Source organism: Saccopteryx leptura, chromosome 8 (assembly GCF_036850995.1).
Source record: "Saccopteryx leptura isolate mSacLep1 chromosome 8, mSacLep1_pri_phased_curated, whole genome shotgun sequence".
NCBI classification, from domain to species: domain Eukaryota; kingdom Metazoa; phylum Chordata; class Mammalia; order Chiroptera; family Emballonuridae; genus Saccopteryx; species Saccopteryx leptura.
This window is the reverse complement of record NC_089510.1, coordinates 51091732-51113552: the sequence shown is the minus strand read 5'-3', so window position 1 is coordinate 51113552 and position 21821 is coordinate 51091732. Positions and strand designations below refer to the sequence as shown.

Here is a 21821-nt window from a genome sequence, read left to right as displayed (position 1 = left end):
AGGCCCCTTACTGGTTCAGAGGAACAATAGGAGATTTAAAGAGATTTGTTGTCGTGGAAGGCTTGAGACTTCTTTGAGGAGGCAACATTCAAGAAAAAAGCAAGAAGTTGGTTTAGAAACCCACTCTCACATACTCTTTACTTTCTATGAAACTAATCTACCCCTTCAACACTTCACAGTTTAGTCTGCAGTAATGGCTTAAACTCTCTACAATAAGAATTAATTCATTCTAATTCCCATTCTCTGGTACTAATGACATTTAGTCTAACATGGGTAAACAGAGGCATAAAAATGAGAAACCAAAACAAATCACCACTAAGTAGGAAAATACACTGAATTGTATCAAACTGGGCAAACTGAGTCAGTCTGGAGCACACAGGCATAATGAGCACTTACGAGAAGTTAATTCCGCACTTGGAGACGAGAGGATACACGACAAGGTCAAACAATGGGATGAAGATAAGAACCAGAAGAGGATTTAGAACCTGTAATACCATGATAAAAAAAATAAAGTTATAAGTGTGCTCCTAACATAAGTGTGAGCCTGTGCTTTTACATATTCTCTCTCACGTCCACACTTTCATCATACTGAGTACAAAATGATTCCACACCTCCTAGTCCCTTTACACCCAAGACTGTTTCCCTTGAATTGCACCTTGGTTTCCAGATATACCAAGGAACCAGTTTCACTCTGAACCTGTTTTCTGTGCATCAGTTGGGAGTTTACATTTTCACTTATCTCCATTTCCACAGACCAAAGGAAAATGTCATGGCCACAGAAACGAAGAAGGGAAGAAGAGAAGGATCATTGGGATCATTGAGCAGGAAGTTAAAAAAAGAACTGGGAGTCACCAATGAACAGAGATTCTGACTTTGTTGCTCATACAAACAAAGCCTTCAACTTCCTTTGACAATATTTCCATTATACCACCTTGCCATGAAAAAAAATTCCAATGCTTATACTTTGCTTGTAAGCTCAAAACTCACCCTTCCTGGAATTGGGCAGGAACTAGTTGCTTAACAGAAGATGTGAAAAGGAAGTGTGGGGCTCAAGGAGAATATTTTCATTCCTATGTTTAGCACTCTTCGGCATATAAGAAAAAATAGCACCAAATTATGGTTGGAAATTCTAATACTACAGGTAAAGGTATAGATGAGGAAAGAAGGAAGTCCCATAACTATAAAGAAGTGTCCTACCTGCATCTGGTCAGGCTGAAGCACAATAAAACCCTGCAACATTATAATAAATTTAATTTAGAGGTGGCCAAAAAAGACAAGAAAAGCCTAAATCAACCATCTTGGTAATTATCAGGCAATAAACATAAGTTAAAATCCATCAGGTCTTTGGTTCAGAGCCACTGTCACACTGGTGAGAGTATGTAGGGGAACAGAGTGGGAATGGCCTCAGGCTATGTTGCTGAAGGCAGATGCCCTAAGGCAGAATATTCTTTTCTATGAACTATGCTTTCCTTAACTTCAGAGAGGATAGAGTCAGTATGTTTTTATTCATCTCAGTAACCGGAGTTGTAGGTGGTAATAATATGAAAGACAAGCTATCATGGTTAGGGTAAAGATTCCCACTGTGCTTGCAGTGTTTCCAAAGTTGTTCTCTAGGAGGTCAACAAACAAGCGGGCAATCCTGGTAAATCCTGGACAACCAGAGGAAAGAGAAAGGTAAAACTATACTTGGCAGGCTGCAAAGAGACTGGCTAATAAGACCCTGGCATCATTCCGCTCTATCTCTTCACAACTGAGATGTTAGAAAAAAAATACAATAACCTAGGAAGTGGAATAATTAAGAGCAGAGATGGAACTTTAGTGAGTTTGCCAAAGAATGGAGGTTGGAAAAAGAGAAAATAAAGCTTACAACTTGCCCATTCTTTCCATATCCATGTACAGAATATCCCATGTCCAGGCCCTCTGCTGTGATCCTTGACTGAGAGATAGGCCAGTTGTATCCTGGCACCATTAGACCCGTCTCTGCTGTGCGGGGCAGGCTTAGATGGCAGAAAACAATCACCACCCCAGGTCTGTATCGCTTCATTTGCTATCCTCTCAATACTTCCTTGTATACATCTTTCCTATCCTTATATTCCTGATTCCTAAAGATAAGATTGTGGTTTTTACTTCTAGAATACATTTCTTTACTTTGTCTACTCAGTACTTTCATGCTAAAGGCACCTGTCTTATGACCTTAAGTCAGTTCTCAGGCACAAAGGAATTAATTTTTCCTGAATATGGATTATAAAGAAAGTAACAGACTTCTCTGGAAAAATCTCTTCAACTCACCAAATTTCTGTTCATCCTGGTGGCTTGCAAGGTCCATCGTGAGCCCTAGGGTGGACAGATGCCATTGTGAGAAATTCCTATTCCGTAAGAGGGAAATGGCTGGAAGAAGGGGTGGCTTTCAGAAAAACAAACAAAAAACTATTCTTACCGGCTGTTCTAGAAGAGCCCAGAACATGGGCAATGGAATATAAAGGAATAGTACCCTGGTCAGTGCCTTCACATCCAGAATCAGCTGCTGCTGCAAGAAAGACAAAGGAGGAATGGGCTAAATTGTTAGACGTGGCTTTCTTGCCTGGAGCAGAGGTATTCCCGAAGAGTTTGATGCAGCCAGAGGAAATCAGTTTGGACATTAAGGAAGATGTAACAGAGGCATAAGATATTTCTGAAGTTCCAACTTACTGGGTATTTCTCAGCTGCCCAGTCCAACCAGTGATGTCGCTTTGGAATGTCCCCAGAACGGTTCTTGAAACGGTTAGAAATAGCGAACTAGGGCAGAGCATAGACATCAGACAAAGGGCAAAAAGAAACCCACCCCTGTCTTCCAATTCATCATCCCAACCCTCAAATACACATACTTCAAGTGACGTATTCCAACCCTTTGATTTATCAGACATTGAATTTCAGGATATTTTAGATATAATTTTATTTATCTCTGTCTTTAGTCATTCATTGATTACTTCTCATATGTGCCTTGAAGGGGGGACTCCAGCAGAGCCAATGACCTCTTGCTCAAGCCAGTGACCTTGAGCCCAAGCCAGTGACCATGGCGTCATGTCTACAATCCCATCCTCAAACCGGCAACCCTGCGCTCACGCTGGTGAGCCTGCGCTCATGCTGGATGAGCCTGTGCTCAAGCTGACAACCTCTGGGTTTTGAACCTGGGACCTCAGCATTCCAGGCCGATGCTCTATCCACTGTGCCACCACTAGTGAAGCTATCCTTATGTCTTGTTGACAATATATTTCATTACATTTCAGAAGATTTTTTCCAATTTAAAAAAATAAATAAAATCTTTTTTACTTACTAGTTAAGTAGGGACACAGAGGAAGACTGATTAATCTCAGTTTGCCAAAAGGCACAGATATAGAATAGAGATCATTGAGAAAAACATATACCCATGTTTGAAGGCTTATATGCTCAGCAATAGCATCTCTTTCCCTTTGATTGAAAAAGGCATGTAAACAATTCATGGACTTACCCAGATACATTTGAAAACTTGGGTCACTATGTTTCCTTCTGGAGGTGCTTTATTGTACATTTTGCTTCCCATTGCAAACACAACTGCAGTTGATACACAAACAAGGTTCTTAGCTTCTCATTTAGCATATTCAGTATGCCAGTGCTAAGGACACTACTGAAGTGTAGGAAGATCATCTCATAAAAGGAGGAAACTCACTTAACACTTCCTGACTTTGGAGTTAGAAAAATTGTGGGAGCCAAAAAAAGAATAAAATGGTCAATCGTTACGAGATATCTGTTGAGACTTTCCTGTAATCATAGAAATAGGAGTCATCTTTGCGTTCTCACTCTTCTTTCTCTATCTCTACATCTGATGTATTACCAACTCTCCTCGATCCTCTTTCTCCAGTCTGCCCCCTCTTTCCCACAACCATCGCTACAACTCTTATTTAGGACCTCACACTTTCTCCCCGGGGTTATTAAAATGGCCAATTCCTAGTTTCTCAATCCCTAATCTCTTCTTTCTCTTATCTAATACCAAATTAAAACCTTCTTTTCAGGACCTACCTAATAAGTCTAAACCCTTGGCATGAAAGACCATCCCAAATTCATTATTGTTCTCATGGTTATTATTATTACTATATATTGAAGGCTTATTATTATATCTAAAGTGCTAAGCATTTTACATACTTGAACTGATTTTAACCTGACAAAATATGTACTACCCTATTCATTTTTACACAAGAAGACATTGAAGATTAATGAAACTAAGCAACTTGTACAAGGTTATAAAGCTGGAAATTGCCAGAAACTGCACTTTAGACCTGAGGCCTGATTCAAAAATCTATGCTCTTAGCCATCAGAAAGCATCTCATTCATTCACTCATTCTTGCACTACTCAGTATGCTAACTACTATTAGGGGTAAAGACAAAAAAGATGTGGCCTCTGTCTACAAGGGAGCTCACCTCAACCTACTGTTTCCCACTTTATGTTTCATTACTTGCCCTTATGTATCCTGTGCTCTAACCACTATTCATCATTCCTACAAAAAATTCTGTACCATTTCTGTTCTTAAGCTTACTCTCTTTCCCTTAACTCACATCTTTATTCTTTAATCACATTGCCACAGCTAAGTATAGGGAAATTTTATTTTATTTTCCAAATAATCAACAATGAATGGATAATAGTTTTATAATTACAGAGTGCTGTGGTTGTTTTTTTTTTTTCTTCAAGTTTCTTAAATTTAGCTAAAGTCAATGGGAAGGCTCCATCTTGTGTCCTGCTAGAGGTAATTTCCTCCTTAAGGGATTTTCCAGCTCCAGCAAGACATCCCTCTAGCAGATCATTTACCAATGATACCTTTCTTAGTAGCATTTTCCAATATTCTTACAAATGAGAATGCCTGAATAACCTTACTTTAGTGGCCTTAACTTTTTCATTTCTCCATTCCCCTCAGTCAGATTTTACTCTACCATTTTTTCTTTATTCATTCTCAGTTTCCTCAGTGCTTCTCCAAATACCACTCTTTACCTATAACAGCCTTCTTGCTGTTTTTTTTTTTTTCTTAAGTGAGAAGCAGAGAGGCAGGCAGACAGACTCCAGCATGCGCCTGGACCAGGATCCACCAGGCAAGCCCCCCACTGGCGATGCTCTGCCCATCTGGGGTGTTGCTCCATTGCTTGGCAACCAAGCTATTTTAGCACCTGAGGTGAGGCCATCCTCAGTGCCTGGGGCCAACTTGCTCCAACTGAGCCATGGCTGCAGGAGGTGGAGAGAGAGAGAGAGAGAGAGAAGGGAGAAGGCAAGGGGTGGAAAGAAGATGGGCACTTCTCCTGTATACCCTGACCAGGAATCAAACCCAGGAGTCACACATGCCAGGCAATGCTCTAGCACTGAGCCAACCAGCCAGGACCACCTTCTTACTGTTGATATAAGAAATAGTTCAGGAAAAGAATGTAAATCCTGTAGGAAGAATAAATATAATCAAAATGGCCATATTACCCAAAGCAATATACAAATTTAATGCAATTCCCATCAAAATTCCTATGAGATTTTTTAAAGAAATGGAACAAAAAATCATCAGATTTATATGGAACTATAAAAAACCCCGAATAGCCAAAACAATCCTAAGGAAAAAGAATGAAGCTGGGGGCATTACAATACCTGACTTTAAACTATATTATAGGGCCACAATAATCAAAACAGCATGGTATTGGCAGAAAAATAGACACTCAGACCAATGGAACAGAATAGAAAGCCCAGAAATAAAACCACATATATATGGTCAAATAATCTTTGATAAAGGGGCCAACAACACACAATGGAGAAAAGAAAGCCTCTTCAACAAATGGTGTTGGGAAAACTGGAAAGCCACATGCAAAAGAATGAAACTCGACTACAGCCTGTCCCCGTGTACTAAAATTAATTCAAAATGGATCAAAGACCTAAATATAAGACCTGAAACAATAAAGTACATAGAAGAAGACATAGGTACTAAACTCATGGACCTAGGTTTTAAAGAACATTTTATGAACTTGACTCCAATGGCAAGAGAAGTGAAGGCAAAGATAAATGAATGGGACTACATCAGAATAAAAAGTTTTTGCTCAGCAAGAGAAACTGATATAAAAATAAACAGACAGCCAACTAAATGGGAAATGATATTTTCAAACAACAGCTCAGATAAGGGCCTAATTTCCAAAATTTACAAAGAACTCATAAAACTCAACAACAAACAAATAAACAATCCAATAAAAAAATGGGAAGAAGACATGAATAGACACTTCTCCCAGGAAGAGATACAAATGGCCAACAGATATATGAAAAAATGCTCAGCTTCATTAGTTATTAGGGAAATGCAAATCAAAACTACAATGAGATACCACCTCACACCTGTTAGATTAGCTATGATCAACAAGACGGGTAATAGCAAATGTTGGAGAGGCTGTGGAGAAAAAGGAACCCTCATTCACTGTTGGTGGGACTGTAAGGTAGTACAACCATTATGGAGGAAAGTATGGTGGTTCCTCAAAAAACTGCAAATAGAACTACCTTATGACCCAGCAATCCCTCTACTGGGTATATACCCCCAAAACTCAGAAACATTGATACATGAAGACACATGTAGCCCCATGTTCATTGCAGCACTGTTCACAGTGGCCAAGACATGGAAACAACCAAAAAGCCCTTCAATAGAAGACTGGATAAAGAAGATGTGGCACATATACACTATGGAATACTACTCAGCCATAAGAAACTATGACATCAGATCATTTACAGCAAAATGGTGGGATCTTGATAACATTATAAGGAGTGAAATAAGTAAATCAGAAAAAAACAAGAACTACATGATTCCATACATTGGTGGAACATAAAAATGAGACTAAGAGACATGGACAAGAGTGTGGTGGTTACCAGGGGTGGGGGGAGGGAGGACAGGGGGAGAGTTAGGGGGAGGGGGAGGGGCACAGAGAACTAGATAGAGGGTGGCGAAGGACAATCTGACTTTGGGCGAGGGGTATGCAACATAATTTAATGACAAAATAACCTAGACATGTTTTCTTTGAATATATGTACCCTGATTTATTAATGTCATCCCATTACCATTAATAAAAATTTATTTAAAAAAAAAAAAAAAAAAAAAAAAAGAATGTAAATCCTGGAAGACAAGAGGGCTAATAAAGAGGTATATAAACAAAAGAAATATTTTGAATAGGAAATAAACTGCTCCTGAAACTAAAATTTATCCTAGAAAGAGGCTGGAAATATCAGGAATTCTGATCTCATAAGTGACACTGGAGTAATAACAGAAAGGCCAGGTAATCAACTCAAAAAAGGTCACATTTAAATTTCAAGGCTACTTCTAAAGAAGATGAGTAAGGTCCTTGAGTTTCTTTACTATCTTCTCCCTGTCAGCGTAAGAAATGTCCAAAATTGTAGAGAATTATACACATTTATTTGAGTCAAACTGACAACAATGCCAAGAAGCAAGATTTCAAATGATCTGGAGAATGACAGTTATGCAGTTTCTTTTATACATTTGGAATGAAGGAGGGGATGTAAGGAAGCATACATAAAGGTGGGAGAAAGCAAGGAGGGGACAGGATAGTTAACAAGATTATGTGCTTCCTTGAAGGTGCTTACACCTTTAAAGGGTCTGGAAATGAGGCATTTCAAAGGTGTATAAACCTAGATGCACAAAAAAGAAGGCACAGGTGGAAGGCAAAGTTCAACCTTTTACTAAAACAATTATATGACTGGAGCATGGTACCATGATCTGGATACTTACGAATTTATGATCACGTAACTCTAGACTTGTCAGATTTATTATAGAACCTCCTTATCATCATATCCCTCTAGTTATGATGTTGCCTCTTCATGAAAATGGAAACTCCCTCAACTTCTTGCCATCAAACCTATTAATTCCTGTATTCACACCCATCTTCTCCTCCCTCCAGTTATGTGAAGGTTACATGCTCCTGTACAAAGTTAATTTTGCCATGTGTGCTCTCATACTGACTATACTGTCTTCATCTTGCATCTTCAACCTCTTTCTCTAAAGGAATCTTCCCAATAACATTCAAGTGTGCTTTTTTTTTTTTTTTTAAGAATTTTAAATTTTATTTATTCATTTTTTTTAGAGAGGAGAGAGAGACAGAGAAGTGGGGAGGAGCTGGAAGCATCAACTCCCGTATGTGCCTTGACCAGGCAAGCCCAGGGTTTTGAACCGGCGACCTCAGCATTTCCAGGTCGACGCTTTATCCACTGCGCCACCACAGGTCAGGCTCAAGTGTGCTTAATATCCTCTCTTGACTCCATGTCACCTTTCAGCTATAAATACCATTTTCCCTTTCTTACTTCTTATTCACTTCCCAATCTTTTCCAATCTTGAATCTCCACCAACATACCATACTGATATTACCAAATCAGTGACCTTTTTTTGCAATATTTAATGTATATATTTTACCCTTACTTCAATTTCTAACTCAGTGACATTCATCATAGAATGATTTCCTTTCTTCTGGAAATCCTCTTGGTATCCAAGATAGCACTACTACCACTTTGGCAATTCCTTCTTAGTCTCATTTATGGGCTTTCCCTCTTGGTTTATTTTTTAAATGCTGATGTTCCTCAGGATTCTATCCTAGCCCTCTTTGTACCTTTTTATTATCTCTTAGTTATTTCCACTATGTTCATGGCTTAATCATCACCCTGATACTTATCATTTCAGATATTTATCTATATCCTAAACATTTATTCTGAGCTCTAAACCTGTATTTCCAAATAACTGCTTGATAACTCTGATTATATGTTCCAAGATATCTAAAATGTAACATGTTCAAAACTGAATTCATTGGTATTGCCCCAAACCTGTTCTCCCTCATTATTTCAGTTAATGACCCCCACTATTTGCCCACCTGCTCAAGTCACAACTCTAAATTCAACTTTGACTTGCCTTCTCCCTCACTTCACATATCTAATCAAATCCAGGGATGGGATAAGGTGAGCTGAGTGAGCCACTCAACTTGAGCACAAAATTTAAAGAAGTGCCAAAACCCTAGTAATCAAGATAAATAGTATTCTTCACTCACTTGTAACTGACCCTTTCTCCACATTATAGTAAGAGATACCACTGAAAAATAACAATTTAATAATCATTTCTTTGTTCAAAACATTTTTGTAGCTTTCCACTGTCCTCCTGATAAAGTTCTAATAACTTAATTACTTAAAAGGCCTTTCATTATTTGGTTTCTATTTCTTTTCTTTATTTTTTCTCATTTATGCCCCAGGTAATCTGAATTCTTTTAAGGTTGTTATACGATCTCTCACTTTCTTGTCTTACAGCTACCATGTCCTATTTCTGTTTCACTTCCAATCTCTTCTTTAATTGCTATTAAATTTTTAGTTTGCCCTTAGATATAATTTTTTAGGCAAACTTTTTTTAAGCCCCAAAGTCTTAGTCAGCTATCCCTCTTATGTGTTCCTCTAGCTTTCTATATACTTCCCCAGGTGTGACACTGATCATACTATATTGTGAATTCCTGTAGACATGTTTGTCTCCCTCTTCCTGCTGACTAAATAACTTTTTTGAAATCATGTGCTGTAGTTGTCTCATGCTCCAATGTTACCCCCAAATCTAGCACAGAATCTGACACATAATAGGTACATTAAATAAATGTTTGTTGAATGAATGAATAAATTTATTAATTAAGTAAATTACAGTGAAGGGCCAGAGGATTGAGTTATTTATTAGTACCAAGAAAAGTGAAGCAGCTGACTAATAATGACAGCTAGTACTTGTTTGACATTTCATAATTTATAAAAAACTTTGCAGCATCTCTTTTGGTCTTCATAATTATTCTGCTTTGTAAATATTATTATTATACAATGATTCAGAGAAGGAGACAGTTCTAATCACTGAAAAACCAGGAAACTGGGAAAATGTTTGGCTCCAAAGGGAGAAGGAAGCAGGGAATGTATTATCAGAGCTCTCCTGAATGACACAAAAATTTCCTTGGAATTGGATTTGGAATCTGAGTATTACTATTAGCCAGCCCTGGTAGAAAATAATCACACTGAACATTGAGTCTCTGGTCTCTTTTTCCTCTGTTGAGCTCTTTTTGTGTTTGAACTGGATATCCTCCAGAGGGGGCGTTACCCAAAGGCTCAGAGTGAGAACAGGTTTCCAGGTCAGTGATTAGAAACAATCATGTCCAAGTTTTCCCATAGACTGCATAAAGTAAGCAGCCCACACATCCCTTTTCCTCCTCCATTACTGGGTTCTCAGTGGTAAATAGAATGCCACTGATCTAAGTTGCATGAATCCTACCTACTTATCCAACTCTTCTATTCTCTTTGCTCAAGAGCAAAATCCTTGGGAGTGTTGCAGAGCAGGGCAGAAACAGCTAAACCTAGAAGCTACTTTGTAAGGCCTGAAGGGTTAAAAATGTTTTCCAATTACCAGATGAATAACTATCAGATGAAATAAGCTAGTTTGAGAGAAAGAATTAATTATCTTTCTTGCTTTCTACATATTGTAGTGTAGAACAGTAGATCTCAACCTTGACTACACATTTTAAGTACCTACATATTTAAAAAATTATAGATGCTCAGGCCCTATTCCACAGAGGAACTCATTTAATTGGTCCTATATTGAGCCTAGGGATCATCAGTCTTTTTTAAAGCTCTCTAGGATTCTTATTAGTTGTGTAACCTTGAGCACTTTTCTAACTTCAGTTAACTTAGCTCTAACGTTTAGCGGAACCTCTACAATAACACTTACCTAAAAGGTAATGTGAGGATTGAACAAAATAGTTCACGTTAAGTCTTTATATGGTGATTTGATTTACATGTGGTGGGCATCTATGGTTATTAGTTTCCTCTGCCCCACTGGACTTACCAAGAGCTATCATCATAAGCAATCCTGGGACTCCAAAAGCCAAGGCATAGCAGTCTTCCCCAAAACATTGCACATCTCCTAAAGAAAAAAAAAAAAAAAGAAATCCTGAACCTTGAGTCTATGGTGTTCTATTCTGCAAGCTCAGGTTTTTGAGATGATAGACATAGACAAATTCTTTTCTCCCATCACCTAATCCATAATCCTTCTTTGGGGCCAAGAAAATCAAGATTGACAACAATTTCTCAGATTTTCAAGCCCTTGGAAAAGAAGGAGAGGAACAGCAGGAAGTTTTGGACAGATTTTTGGCTGGCCAGAGTAATGCTTTCCATTGGGCCCCTTAGAAAAGATCCTAACCTCTCAGCATGGGTGTGATAAATGTAGAAAGCAAGCTCCCTGCATTGATGGAGAGGTAGAAGACTGAGAAGTATCTTGTCCGTTCCTTTTCCTGAAACAAACAGGAAACGTCATCAGTTCAGTATGACTCTACCCTATGTTCAGATTCAGGTGGAAGGACCTATACAGAGACAGTTTCAGATATTGCTTCTATGGTATCTGAATATTATATTAGATATTTTAAAACATACCTGCTTTACCCCAAACACTTCCCCATCTTTCAAACCCCAGTACAAGCATCGTTAACATTCTTTTACCTCTGTACCTAGCCAAAAATGACCATCCTATACACATTGCCACTACTGTGTTCTATACATACTTATTGTATAATATTAACTGCTCTGCATTAAATATCTGTTTCTTTCAGTAGACTGTGAGTTCCTTTAGGACAGAAATCATGTGTTACTCATCTCTGTAATACCACTATCTAACATAGCACCTGCTTATATTACAGACTAAATAATTATTCATTGACCAAATTAAGTGAATGATTGAGTTAAATAATATTTTGTGAAATGTGTGGTAGAAATGGGATTAGAATTTATCAGACAGTGGAGTAAACTGTTGGTCAAGCAGGGTAATTCACCTACTGCTTAGGGGAAGTTTGCCAGAGAGTATAAAAGGAAGTCCATGGCTCAGAAGTGACTGGTAGAAATTTGGAGGTGGGTTTGTCCTACTATTAAATTTCTTTGTGGAGCAGTTACCAAATGAAGCAACTTTCAAATAAATTTGCTAATGCTTTATTCACAGTGCGCTGCTGTGCTTCATTCTGGCCCCCCAGGTCTTCTCCTGAAAAAGCACACTCTGTTCTTCCCCATTTTCTATTTTACAGTATATTTCACTTCCTTGTCTGCTCCCCACTTAAATCTTATGTCATCCACATATTTGTATAGTTTGTTGTGCATAGAATCCTACCTGCCAGAGTTTTGTTATTTCTCCAAATTCAGCAAGCAATTATGATCTATGGACCCCCAGACACATAAAGAATATAAAATGATTACTAAAATGGTCTGAAGGGTAAGAGACCATTTTAGTTATGACCACAGGAAGACAAGACACAAAGAGGAAACAGAGAGAAAAAAACTAGAAGCATGATAAATAGCTATAGAAGAGGGAATAGATACATGAAGACAGACAAAAAAGAAAACTGAGAGCACAAGAGAGGAAGCCAGAAATTTTGTCTGTCCTAAGAATAGGTTATTTCCCTTGTCTATTTCTTAGTGCTTTCTCATACGGGCCCATATTTACCTTAATCATATTATTTGTTTTCCTTCATTAACAATAGGAAGTATTTAGGAAAAGAGAGAATAGTCACCTAGACCAGCAATTTTCAACCTTTTTCATCTCATGGCTAATTACTAAGACTGTGCGGTGCACCAAAAAGTATATTTTTCACCAATTTGATTTAAAAAATAAGTATAATTTTGATTCATTTGATTCAATTGCTAGATGGCAATTGCTGTGTTGGCTGTTGTCATTCTGTTATTTGACAATCTAAGGGAAAAGAGGTCAATGCCCCTGGCTAAATAGTCAGCTATTGCATGTTTTAAATATTCTTATAGCACACCGGTTGAAAATTGCTAATCTAGACAAGTTTATCTATAGAAATTCATTCTTTTGGTCATTTTGCCCTTTCATTGAGTATCAAAGCTAGAGATGTTTAAATCTAGCTTTAAACATCTACAGTATTCATCGCCTTCCATTCTCAAAGTGCTTACCACATTTCTTTTTAAATAGACTGCTCACAAAAATTAGGTGTTATTTTAAAATGAATATGAAGCAATAAAATATCCCCTAATTTTTGTGAGCAGTATACTTCAAGTGAGAGTAATCTCACTACTTCAAACTCTGACTATTTCAAGTTTTTTCTTCCTTTAAACAAAAAGCTAGTTTCTTGTAACTTTTATTCATTGGTCTCAAGCTCAATTACTGACATCTGTCCAATCTCTATAGAGAGCTATAATATTCTTTTTAATTATTATCTTATCCAGGCTAAATATCTCCATTTTCCTCAACCTTTTTTCATAAGATGTCTTTTAGTTCATCTATCACTCTGGTCATCTTCCTTTGAACATTTTTTAGTTCTTCTCTCTATTACTGAACAGTACCCCGAATGGAACATCCTCAAATATTTTACCAGTCAATTACTTCAATCTTGGCAAATGGCTACCTACCACCTCTTTTAACATCTGCTCTACATTCTTGAAAATACAGGATTAACAGGACTCTTACATGTTTTTTTTCAAACTGGTCTCCACCAAAAGCTGCCACGCAGGGTTTGATACCTCCTGTCCCCAAAGCTATTAGACTCAGGCCAAGCAATGATAGAACTCTGAAATGAAGACATGAGGACATTAAACACATTGATATTAAATACAACTGTAGAAACTGAATAGACAGCTACAGGAGGAAATAAAAAGTATACAAGAAAAAAATTCTTTTTTTAGTGAGCGAGAGAGAGACAGGAAAGGAGAGAGATGATGAAGCATCAACTTGTAATTGTATCACTTTAGTTGTTCATTGATTGCTTCTCATATGTGCCTTGATGGGGGGCTCCAGCTGAGCTAGTGCCCCTTGCTCAAGCCAGCCATCTTGGGCTTAAGCCAGCATCCTTGGGCTTTAAGCCAGCAACCTTTGGGCTCAAGTCAGCAACTATGGGATCATATTGATGACCCACGCTCAAGCTGGCAACTTCATGGTCAAGCTGGTGAACCAGTGCTCAAGCCAGAGACCTTGGAGTTGTGAACTTGGGTTGTCAGTGTCCCAGATTGACATTCTATTCACTGCACCACCACCCATCAGGCTTCCCTTTACATTTCTAGCCTGTGGGCACTTTCCATTTACCTTCATTCCTAGGAAAGAGTTGAGGGGAACTTAACAGCTGTATGACCCTTGAGCCTCTGCCAGAAAGTATTTAGTGCGTGGAAGAATTTTTGTCCCTGACATTTCGATTTACCCCTTGTGTACAAGAAATAGAAGCAGAAAATGAAGCAACTTCAGAATTAAAGCTCTGGTTCTCAATCTTGTTTTTATCAGAGAAGTTCTTCAGCCTGACCAGGCAGTGGCGCAGTGGATAGAGCATTGGACTGGGATGCCAAGGACCCAGGTTCGAGACCCTGAGGTTGCCAGCTTGAGCGCGAGCTCATCTGGCTTGAGCAAAATAAAAAATGCTCACCTGCTTGGACCCAAGGTCTCTGGCTAGAGCAAGGGGTTGCTCGGTCTGCTGAAGGCCCACGGTCAAGGCACATATGAGAAAGCCATCAATTAACAACTAAGGTATCTCAACGAAAAACTGATGATTGATGCTTCTCATCTCTCTCCGTTCCTGTCTGTCTGTCCCTATCTATCCCTCTCTCTGACTCTCTCTCTGTGTCCCTGTAAAAAGAGGTTCTTCAATAGAAAGATCTTATGAATCCTTATTCCACATAGCATTACTAACCATAATATACAAAAATTCATCATAATTAATTGAAGTATCACTGATTTTTGATGGGATACCAACAAGGAGGTATCTAATATTTATTAAATTTCAAACAAAATTCTTAACTCACTGGATAAATACATATATAGACACATTATAAACATGAATACAAATAACCTGTATCTTGAACAACTGCAATCCTCTTTATCAACTGTATCAAAAGACATCAGAATCTATCAAATGTTTCTTGCCCCACAAACATTAATAGCTTCAGTGAAAATAAATAGACAACTGGAATATATGGAACTACACATAAATGAAAATAATATAAGCTTTGAATATGACTTCTATAGTGAATTATAAAGAAATATTACAGATATTATTTTAAATATTGGTAAAGTACAGATAAATAGATAAGTAAATAGGTGAGGGGATATGGAGGGCATAAAGGCTTTAATGATTGTTTTCAAGCATAGGAGAAGTTTTTATGACGAGGATACTACTAGGCATTCCAGAAGTCCCCAAATGTTTAATAAAAATGAATGAGCTCTAATAAAGTAGGAAAGAGTTCGACTGGTAAATAATTTTTTCTTAACCATTTTGATAATAAAACAATAGTAGGTTGTAAAGTAAAGAGACATCTCAGATTAGAAAATAATCTGTAATAAACATGTGAGACATTTACCTGTCTAATGGAAGAAAAATGGTAGTTAATTCCATGATTTTACTTACGTGTGAACCATGTGTCCCCCCAGTATTGGTAAGGCACCCAAGGACTTGATCACATGGCCAAGCACATACACCAATGATAGATAAATAATTGTCCTGTTGAGAGAGTTAAATCAGTCAGTGTACAAACAGAACTCAGAGGTTTGAGTAATATAGATTCAGAGCTCATACTAGTCTCAGTGCCATGATAAATAAAACGGGAGGAAGAAGGGCTGAAGGAAAAAAAAATTACCTGAGAAATGCAAATATAAATAATGGTGAGTGAGGTAAACAGACTAGGAAAAGAGAGAAGAACTCTTTGCCTTGACTGGTAGAAGTAATGGACATTCCCTTCAAGCTCCTTTCCCATACCTGACCTCTCTTTCCCACCTTACTCTCCATATGTACATAGCATCCCTGCTCTGGTACAGACATGTCAAGACTAGAATAAATTTGTAGTAAGTGACAATGTTTTAAAGTAGGAGAATCAGGCCCTGGCTGGTTGGCTAAGTGATAGAGCATCAGCCCAGCGTGTGGAAGTCCTGAGTTTGATTCTCAGTCAGGGCACACCCTTTCCTCTTTCTTTCCTGTCTAAGCTCTCTCTTCCCCTCCCACAGCCAAGGCTCCATTGGAGCAAAGTTGGCCCAGACTCTGAGGACAGCTCCATGGTCTCCACCTCCAGCATTAGAATGGTTCAGATTGCAGTGGAGCAATGCCCCAGATAGGCAGAGCATCGCCCCCTGGTGGGCATGCCAGATGGATTTCGTCAGGCACATGCGGGAATCTGTCTGACGGCCTCTGTGCTTCTACCCTCGGAAAAATACAAAGAAAAAAAATAAATAAATAAAATAAAGTAGGAGAACCAGAAGAAAAGGATACTTTTGAGATGTTTTTCTTAAAAGATGTCTTTAGCTCTAGAAATTGACAGGGGTCAAGGAAGAACTCCAATTAAACAGGAAAAACAATGGCTAATACAAAGAACTTTCTCTAAAAGCAACAATTGCACTATTTAGAAAGGTAAAGAGCACTCAGGTTCAGCCTAGTCACTTGAACACTTGGGTTCATTGTAATTCCTGTCACAGTTGCCAAAGGTAAGAAAGGAACCGGGGACTTTTAATAGACTTTCCAGTGATAAAGATCATGCAGCTGGTAGGGACTTTCTTTTATGTTGTTTTTCCAAGAAATCTGAATAGCAAATAGAAAGTAGAAGAGTGAGGAATTCCAGTGAGAACATACATAGAATATACACACTGAAATAGGCATACAATCACACATACAGTACACTCCTATTTATATCACCACACTACCATTCTCTATGAAAGTAGAATGTTAGTACTAGAAGGAACCTTGGAAATTATATAGTTTACATCGGTGAGTATAAAGTATTACATGTTAATGTGAACTATAAAGAGTGAATGAAGGTATCAGAGAGAAGCTAAAGATACCAGAAATTTAGGATGTGGATTTCTCATTCTAAATATCTAATTCTATTAGGTTGGGTCTCCAGGGAAGGGTACTTAGAAGGTTTATAACATCAAGTAGGGGATAAAAAGTTGGTTGAATAACTAATATCGGAGAAGGTAGGGTTTCACAAAATGTTTTGTAGGGTCTTCCAAAGAAAAGTTCTCTTTGTTGGAATAAAAAGAATAAATAGAAAGAATGAGAATGAAAAGGCACTGATAAAAGGCCAGCTATCATAAACCCAAAAGAAAGAATCTATGCTAGATTATCAGAGAGAAGAATCAAAAGGAGTCTGAGGTGGAGTAATAAAGTCTGAATAGGGAGATCAAAGTGATATCAAATTTTTGGACTAAATAAATGAGAGAAGTATAAGTGGCTTAGAAAGAAAATAGGCAACTTTCTAGGTGAAATACTCAGGAATTAGTCTAGAATATGAAGAATATAAAAGAGGAAGCTAGAGGACCAGAAGATGGTGGTGGAGTAGGCGGACGTTACAACTCACACTTCCCAAAACCAAAGTGGATTACAGCTTAACTTGGGAACAATCATCTTGAAAAACCAACTTTGAACTAAACTAAGAGGAATCTATAATCAAGGATCACTGAAGAAATGACACTGAGACCGATAGGAAGGGTAGAGATGTGGAAAGGGCTGACCAGCTCCCAGCAGCGAGCGGTGGCCTGGAGGGATTCTCACCGCAGGGTGGGTTTCCCAGAGAATTGTGGTCCTCAGCCACAGGACCAGAGCCCCAGCCTACAGCCCCAGAGACTAGAAGAGGCATATGGACAGCATTTAGTTGAGAGAAGAGCCGGGTTACTCTTTGTGAGAGGGAGACAAAACTCTCAGACCCAGGCTCTGTCTTAAAAAAAAACATGCAGAAAACCTTGTTTATAGCCACTTATTTGGAGCTCTAGGAGTGGGGAGTGCTAAGAGGACTGGAGTTGCAAGAGGAGAGTGTAAGTTCAAAGGCACAGGGAGAGTCTGTGGGAGACAGCCACCCTGTGCTGAGTCATTTCCCAAATCTAAAGTGGCCATTTTTCCTGGGAGAAGCAACAGCAGCAAAGGGAAGCAATCTCCTACTCCAGTGAGAGCAAAGAGTCGCTTAGAAGCAGGGGGTGCATCAGGACACAGGTTTTGAGTGCTGAGGTCTGGGCTACATAGCCCCCCCCCCCCACGCACTGCTGAGTACCTCCCAAGGAGGCAGCAGTGGCGGGCCAGCAGGCAGATCACATCTCAGGAACACAGAGGCCACACCCACTGGCCAAGAGTAGATAAAAGCCATCCTAGGACTGCAGCTGATATTTACAATGGCACCTGGGCCCAGCAGAGGCAGCCACAAATTCTGGATCACCTGTAGCTTCAAGAAGGTTGCTAAGGGCCAGTCCTAGGCAGTGACCCCCACTGGTCTGTACCAGGTTCCAGCCAGGGAGGTCCAGGGCTGGCACATCCAGATATGGAGAGCATCAGCTCAGGACCTAACAACCTTATTTAGAGTGGAATCTTAAGGAAGGGCTCCTCACCTGACCAGGCGGTGGTGCAGTGGATAGTGCATTGGACTGGGATGTGGAGGACCCAGGTTCGAGACCCCGAGGTCACCAGCTTGAGCACGGGCTTATCTGGTTTGAGCAAAAGCTCACCATCTTGGACCCAAGGTCACTGGCTTGAGCAAAGGGTTACTCGGTCTGCTGAAGACCCACGGTCAGGGCACATATGAGAAAGCAATCAATGAACAACTAAGGTATCACAACCAAAAACTGATGATTGATGCTTCTCATCTCTCTCCATTCCTGTTTGTCCCTATCTACCCCTCTCTCTGACTCTCGCTGTCTCTGTAAAAAAAAAAAAAAAAAGGAAGGGCTCCTCACACATGACCCAGATAAGGCATAGAAAATGCCAACAAAAATAGCAAAAAGAGCAGTAGCAGCAAACAAGTAGCCCATAGTGGATTACAAACAGCAGCTGATACCACCCAAGAAGACCTAGAAAAAACACAATTGGAAGCTGGAAGCAGACAACACCAACCCTATACTCAGCTAGCTACACAAACAGCACACCCAAAAGAGCATTCTATAGCCTGACCTGTGGTGGTGCAGTGGATGAAGCGTCGACCTGGAAATCCTAAGGTCGCTGGTTTGAAATCCTGGGCTTGCCTGGTCAAGGCACATATGGGAGTTGATGCTTCCAGCTCCTCCCCCCCTTCTCTCTCTCTGTCTCTCCTCTCTCTCTCTCTCTCTCTCTCTCTTTCCTCTCTAAAATGAATAAATAAATTTAAAAAAAAGAAACATCAATCATCACTTTAAAAAAAAAAAGAGCATTCTATACACAGACAAAATGGGAAGACAGTCTATACACAGACAAAATGCAATCTAAATAAATCAACAAGAGAAATCCCCAGAAAAAGAACTGAATGAGATGGAAATAACCAAGATACCAGATGCAGAGTTTAAAATAATGATAGTTAGGATGCTCAAGAATCTTAGAGCAACAATAGACAGACATAATGAGCACCTAAATAAAGAGATAGCAAGCATCAAAAAGAACATTGAAATCATAAAAAAGAATCACAGAAATGACAAATACAATATCAGAAATGAAGACTACACTAGAAAGAATTAAAAGCAGGCTGGATGAATCAGAGGATTGAATCAGCAATTTAGAGAACACGATAAATGAAAGCATGGAAGCAGAACAGCAAAAAGAAAAGAGGCTCAAAAAGTCTGAGGAAACTCTAAGAGAGCTCTGTGACAACATGAAGAGGAACAACATCTGCATCATAGGGGTTCCTGAAGGAGAAGAGAAAGAACAAGGAATAGAGAAGCTGATTGAAGAAATCATAGCTGAAAACTTCCCTAAATTGATGAAGAAAAAAGTCACAGAAGTTCAAGAACCACAGAGAGTACCATTAAAGAGTAACCCAAAGAGACCTACACCAATTGTGACACATCATAATTAAAATACCAAAGTTAAGATGTAAAGAAAGAATACTAAAAACTGCAAGAGAAAAGCAGTTAATCACCTACAAAGGAGCCCCCATAATAATGACAACTGACTTTTTAACAAAAACACTTGAGGCCAGAAGGGAATAGCAAGAAATATTCAAAGTAATACAAAACAAGAGCCTACAACTAAGACTTCTTTATCCAGCAAGGCTATCATTTAAAACTGAAGGAGAAATTAAAAGCTTCCCAGACAAAAAAGAACTCAAGGAATTAATTACAACCAAACCAATGCTGCAAGAAATGTTAAGGGGATTGTTGTAAACAGAACGAAGGGGGGGGGGGGAATCTAGAAAAAGAAGAGTGTAAATTTAAAGAATAAAATGGCCATAAACAATTACATATCAATAATAACCTTAAATATAAATGGATTAAATGCTCCAATCAAAGACATAGGGTAACTGCATGGATAAGAAAACAGGACTCATACATATGCTGTCTACAAGAGACCCACCTCAAAACAAAAGATACACATAGACTGAAAGTGAAGGGATGGAAAAAAATATTTCATGCAAATGAAAATTTTAAAAAAGGTGGGGTAGCAATACTTATATCTGACAAAATAGACTTTAAAACAAAGGCTATTGTAAGGGATAAAGAAGGTCACTACATAATGATAAAGGGAGCAATCCAACAGGAAGATATAACCAATATAAATATCTACGTGCCGGCCTGACCTGTGGTGGCGCAGTGGATAAAGCGTCGACCTAGAAATGCTGAGGTCGCCGGTTTGAAACCCTGGGCTTGCCTGGTCAAGTCACATATGGGAGTTGATGCTTCCTGCTCCTCCCCCCTTCTCTCTCTCTCTCTCCTTTCTAAAATGAATTTAAAAAAAATGAAAAAACAAAAAAATAAAAATATCTACATGCCTAATATAGGAGCACCTAAATATATAAAGCAGATTTTCATGACATAAAGGGTGAGATCAACAGCAATACTATAATAGTAGGGGATTTTAATACCCCACTAACATCAATGGATAGATCCTCAAGAAAGAAAATCAACAAAGAAAAGCAGCCTTAAAGGACACACTAGATCAACTGGATTTAATAGATATCTTCAGAACCTTTTACCCTAAAGCAGCAGAATATACATTCTTTTCAAATGCTCATGGTACCTTCTCTAGGATAGACCACATGTTAGGACACAAAACAAGTCTCAATAAATTTAAGAAGGTGGAAATCATATCAAGCATCTTCTTTGATCACAATGGCATAAAACTAGAAATCAACTACAATAGAAAAACTGAAAAATATTTCAACACTTGGAGACTAAATAGCATGTTATTAAATAAAAAATGGTTTAACAATGAGATCAAGGAAAAAATAAAAAGTTTCCTCAAAACAAATGAAAATGAACATACAAAAACTCAAAATTTATGGGACACAGCAAAAGCAGTCCTGAGAGGGAAGTTTATAGCATACCTTATGAAGCAAGAAAAAGCTCAAATAAACAACTTAATCCTGCATGTAAAAGAACTAGAAAAAGAACAGCAAATAAAGCCCAGAGGAAGTAGAAGGAAGTAAATAATAAAGATCAGAATGTAAATAAATGACATAGAGGCTAAAGAAACAATACAGAGGATCAATGAAACCAAGAGCTGGTTCTTTGAAAAGGTAAATAAGATTGATGAACCTTTAACCAGATTCACCAAGAAAAAAAGAGAGAGGACCCAAATAATTAAAATTAGAAATGAGAGTGGAGAAGTAACAGCTGACACAGCAGAAATACAAAGGATTGTAAGAAAATACTATGCAGAACTGTATGCCAAAAAATTAGACAACCTAGGTGAAATGGATAAATTCCTTGAAACATAATTTTTCAAAAATCAATCTGGAAGAATCAGAAAACCTAAACAGACTGATTACAACAAATGAGATTGAAATAGTTATCAAAACACTCCCAACAAACAAAAGTCCTGGGCCAGATGGCTTCACAGGCAAATTCTATCAAATATATATTTAAAGAAGAACT

The 21821-nt window shown here is 38.5% G+C and overlaps 1 protein-coding gene across 4 annotated transcripts in view; it reads right to left on the bottom strand.

Moving 5' to 3' along the window:
• Positions 1 to 21821, bottom strand: part of SLC15A2 (solute carrier family 15 member 2) — a 58118-nt gene that overhangs the window by 26419 nt on the left and 9878 nt on the right. For 3 of the 4 annotated variants that reach the window (XM_066347279.1, XM_066347277.1, XM_066347280.1), the window contains 10 exons: positions 15415 to 15507; positions 13494 to 13593; positions 11223 to 11313; positions 10869 to 10946; positions 3488 to 3570; positions 2689 to 2775; positions 2438 to 2527; positions 2290 to 2334; positions 1198 to 1230; positions 397 to 485 (listed from right to left, as the gene is read on the bottom strand). In XM_066347279.1, coding sequence (XP_066203376.1) covers positions 397 to 485; positions 1198 to 1230; positions 2290 to 2334; positions 2438 to 2527; positions 2689 to 2775; positions 3488 to 3570; positions 10869 to 10946; positions 11223 to 11313; positions 13494 to 13593; positions 15415 to 15507 — 789 coding nt within the window. The remainder of the gene's footprint in view (positions 1 to 396; positions 486 to 1197; positions 1231 to 2289; positions 2335 to 2437; positions 2528 to 2688; positions 2776 to 3487; positions 3571 to 10868; positions 10947 to 11222; positions 11314 to 13493; positions 13594 to 15414; positions 15508 to 21821) is intronic. The other variant, XM_066347278.1, reaches the window with a different exon arrangement.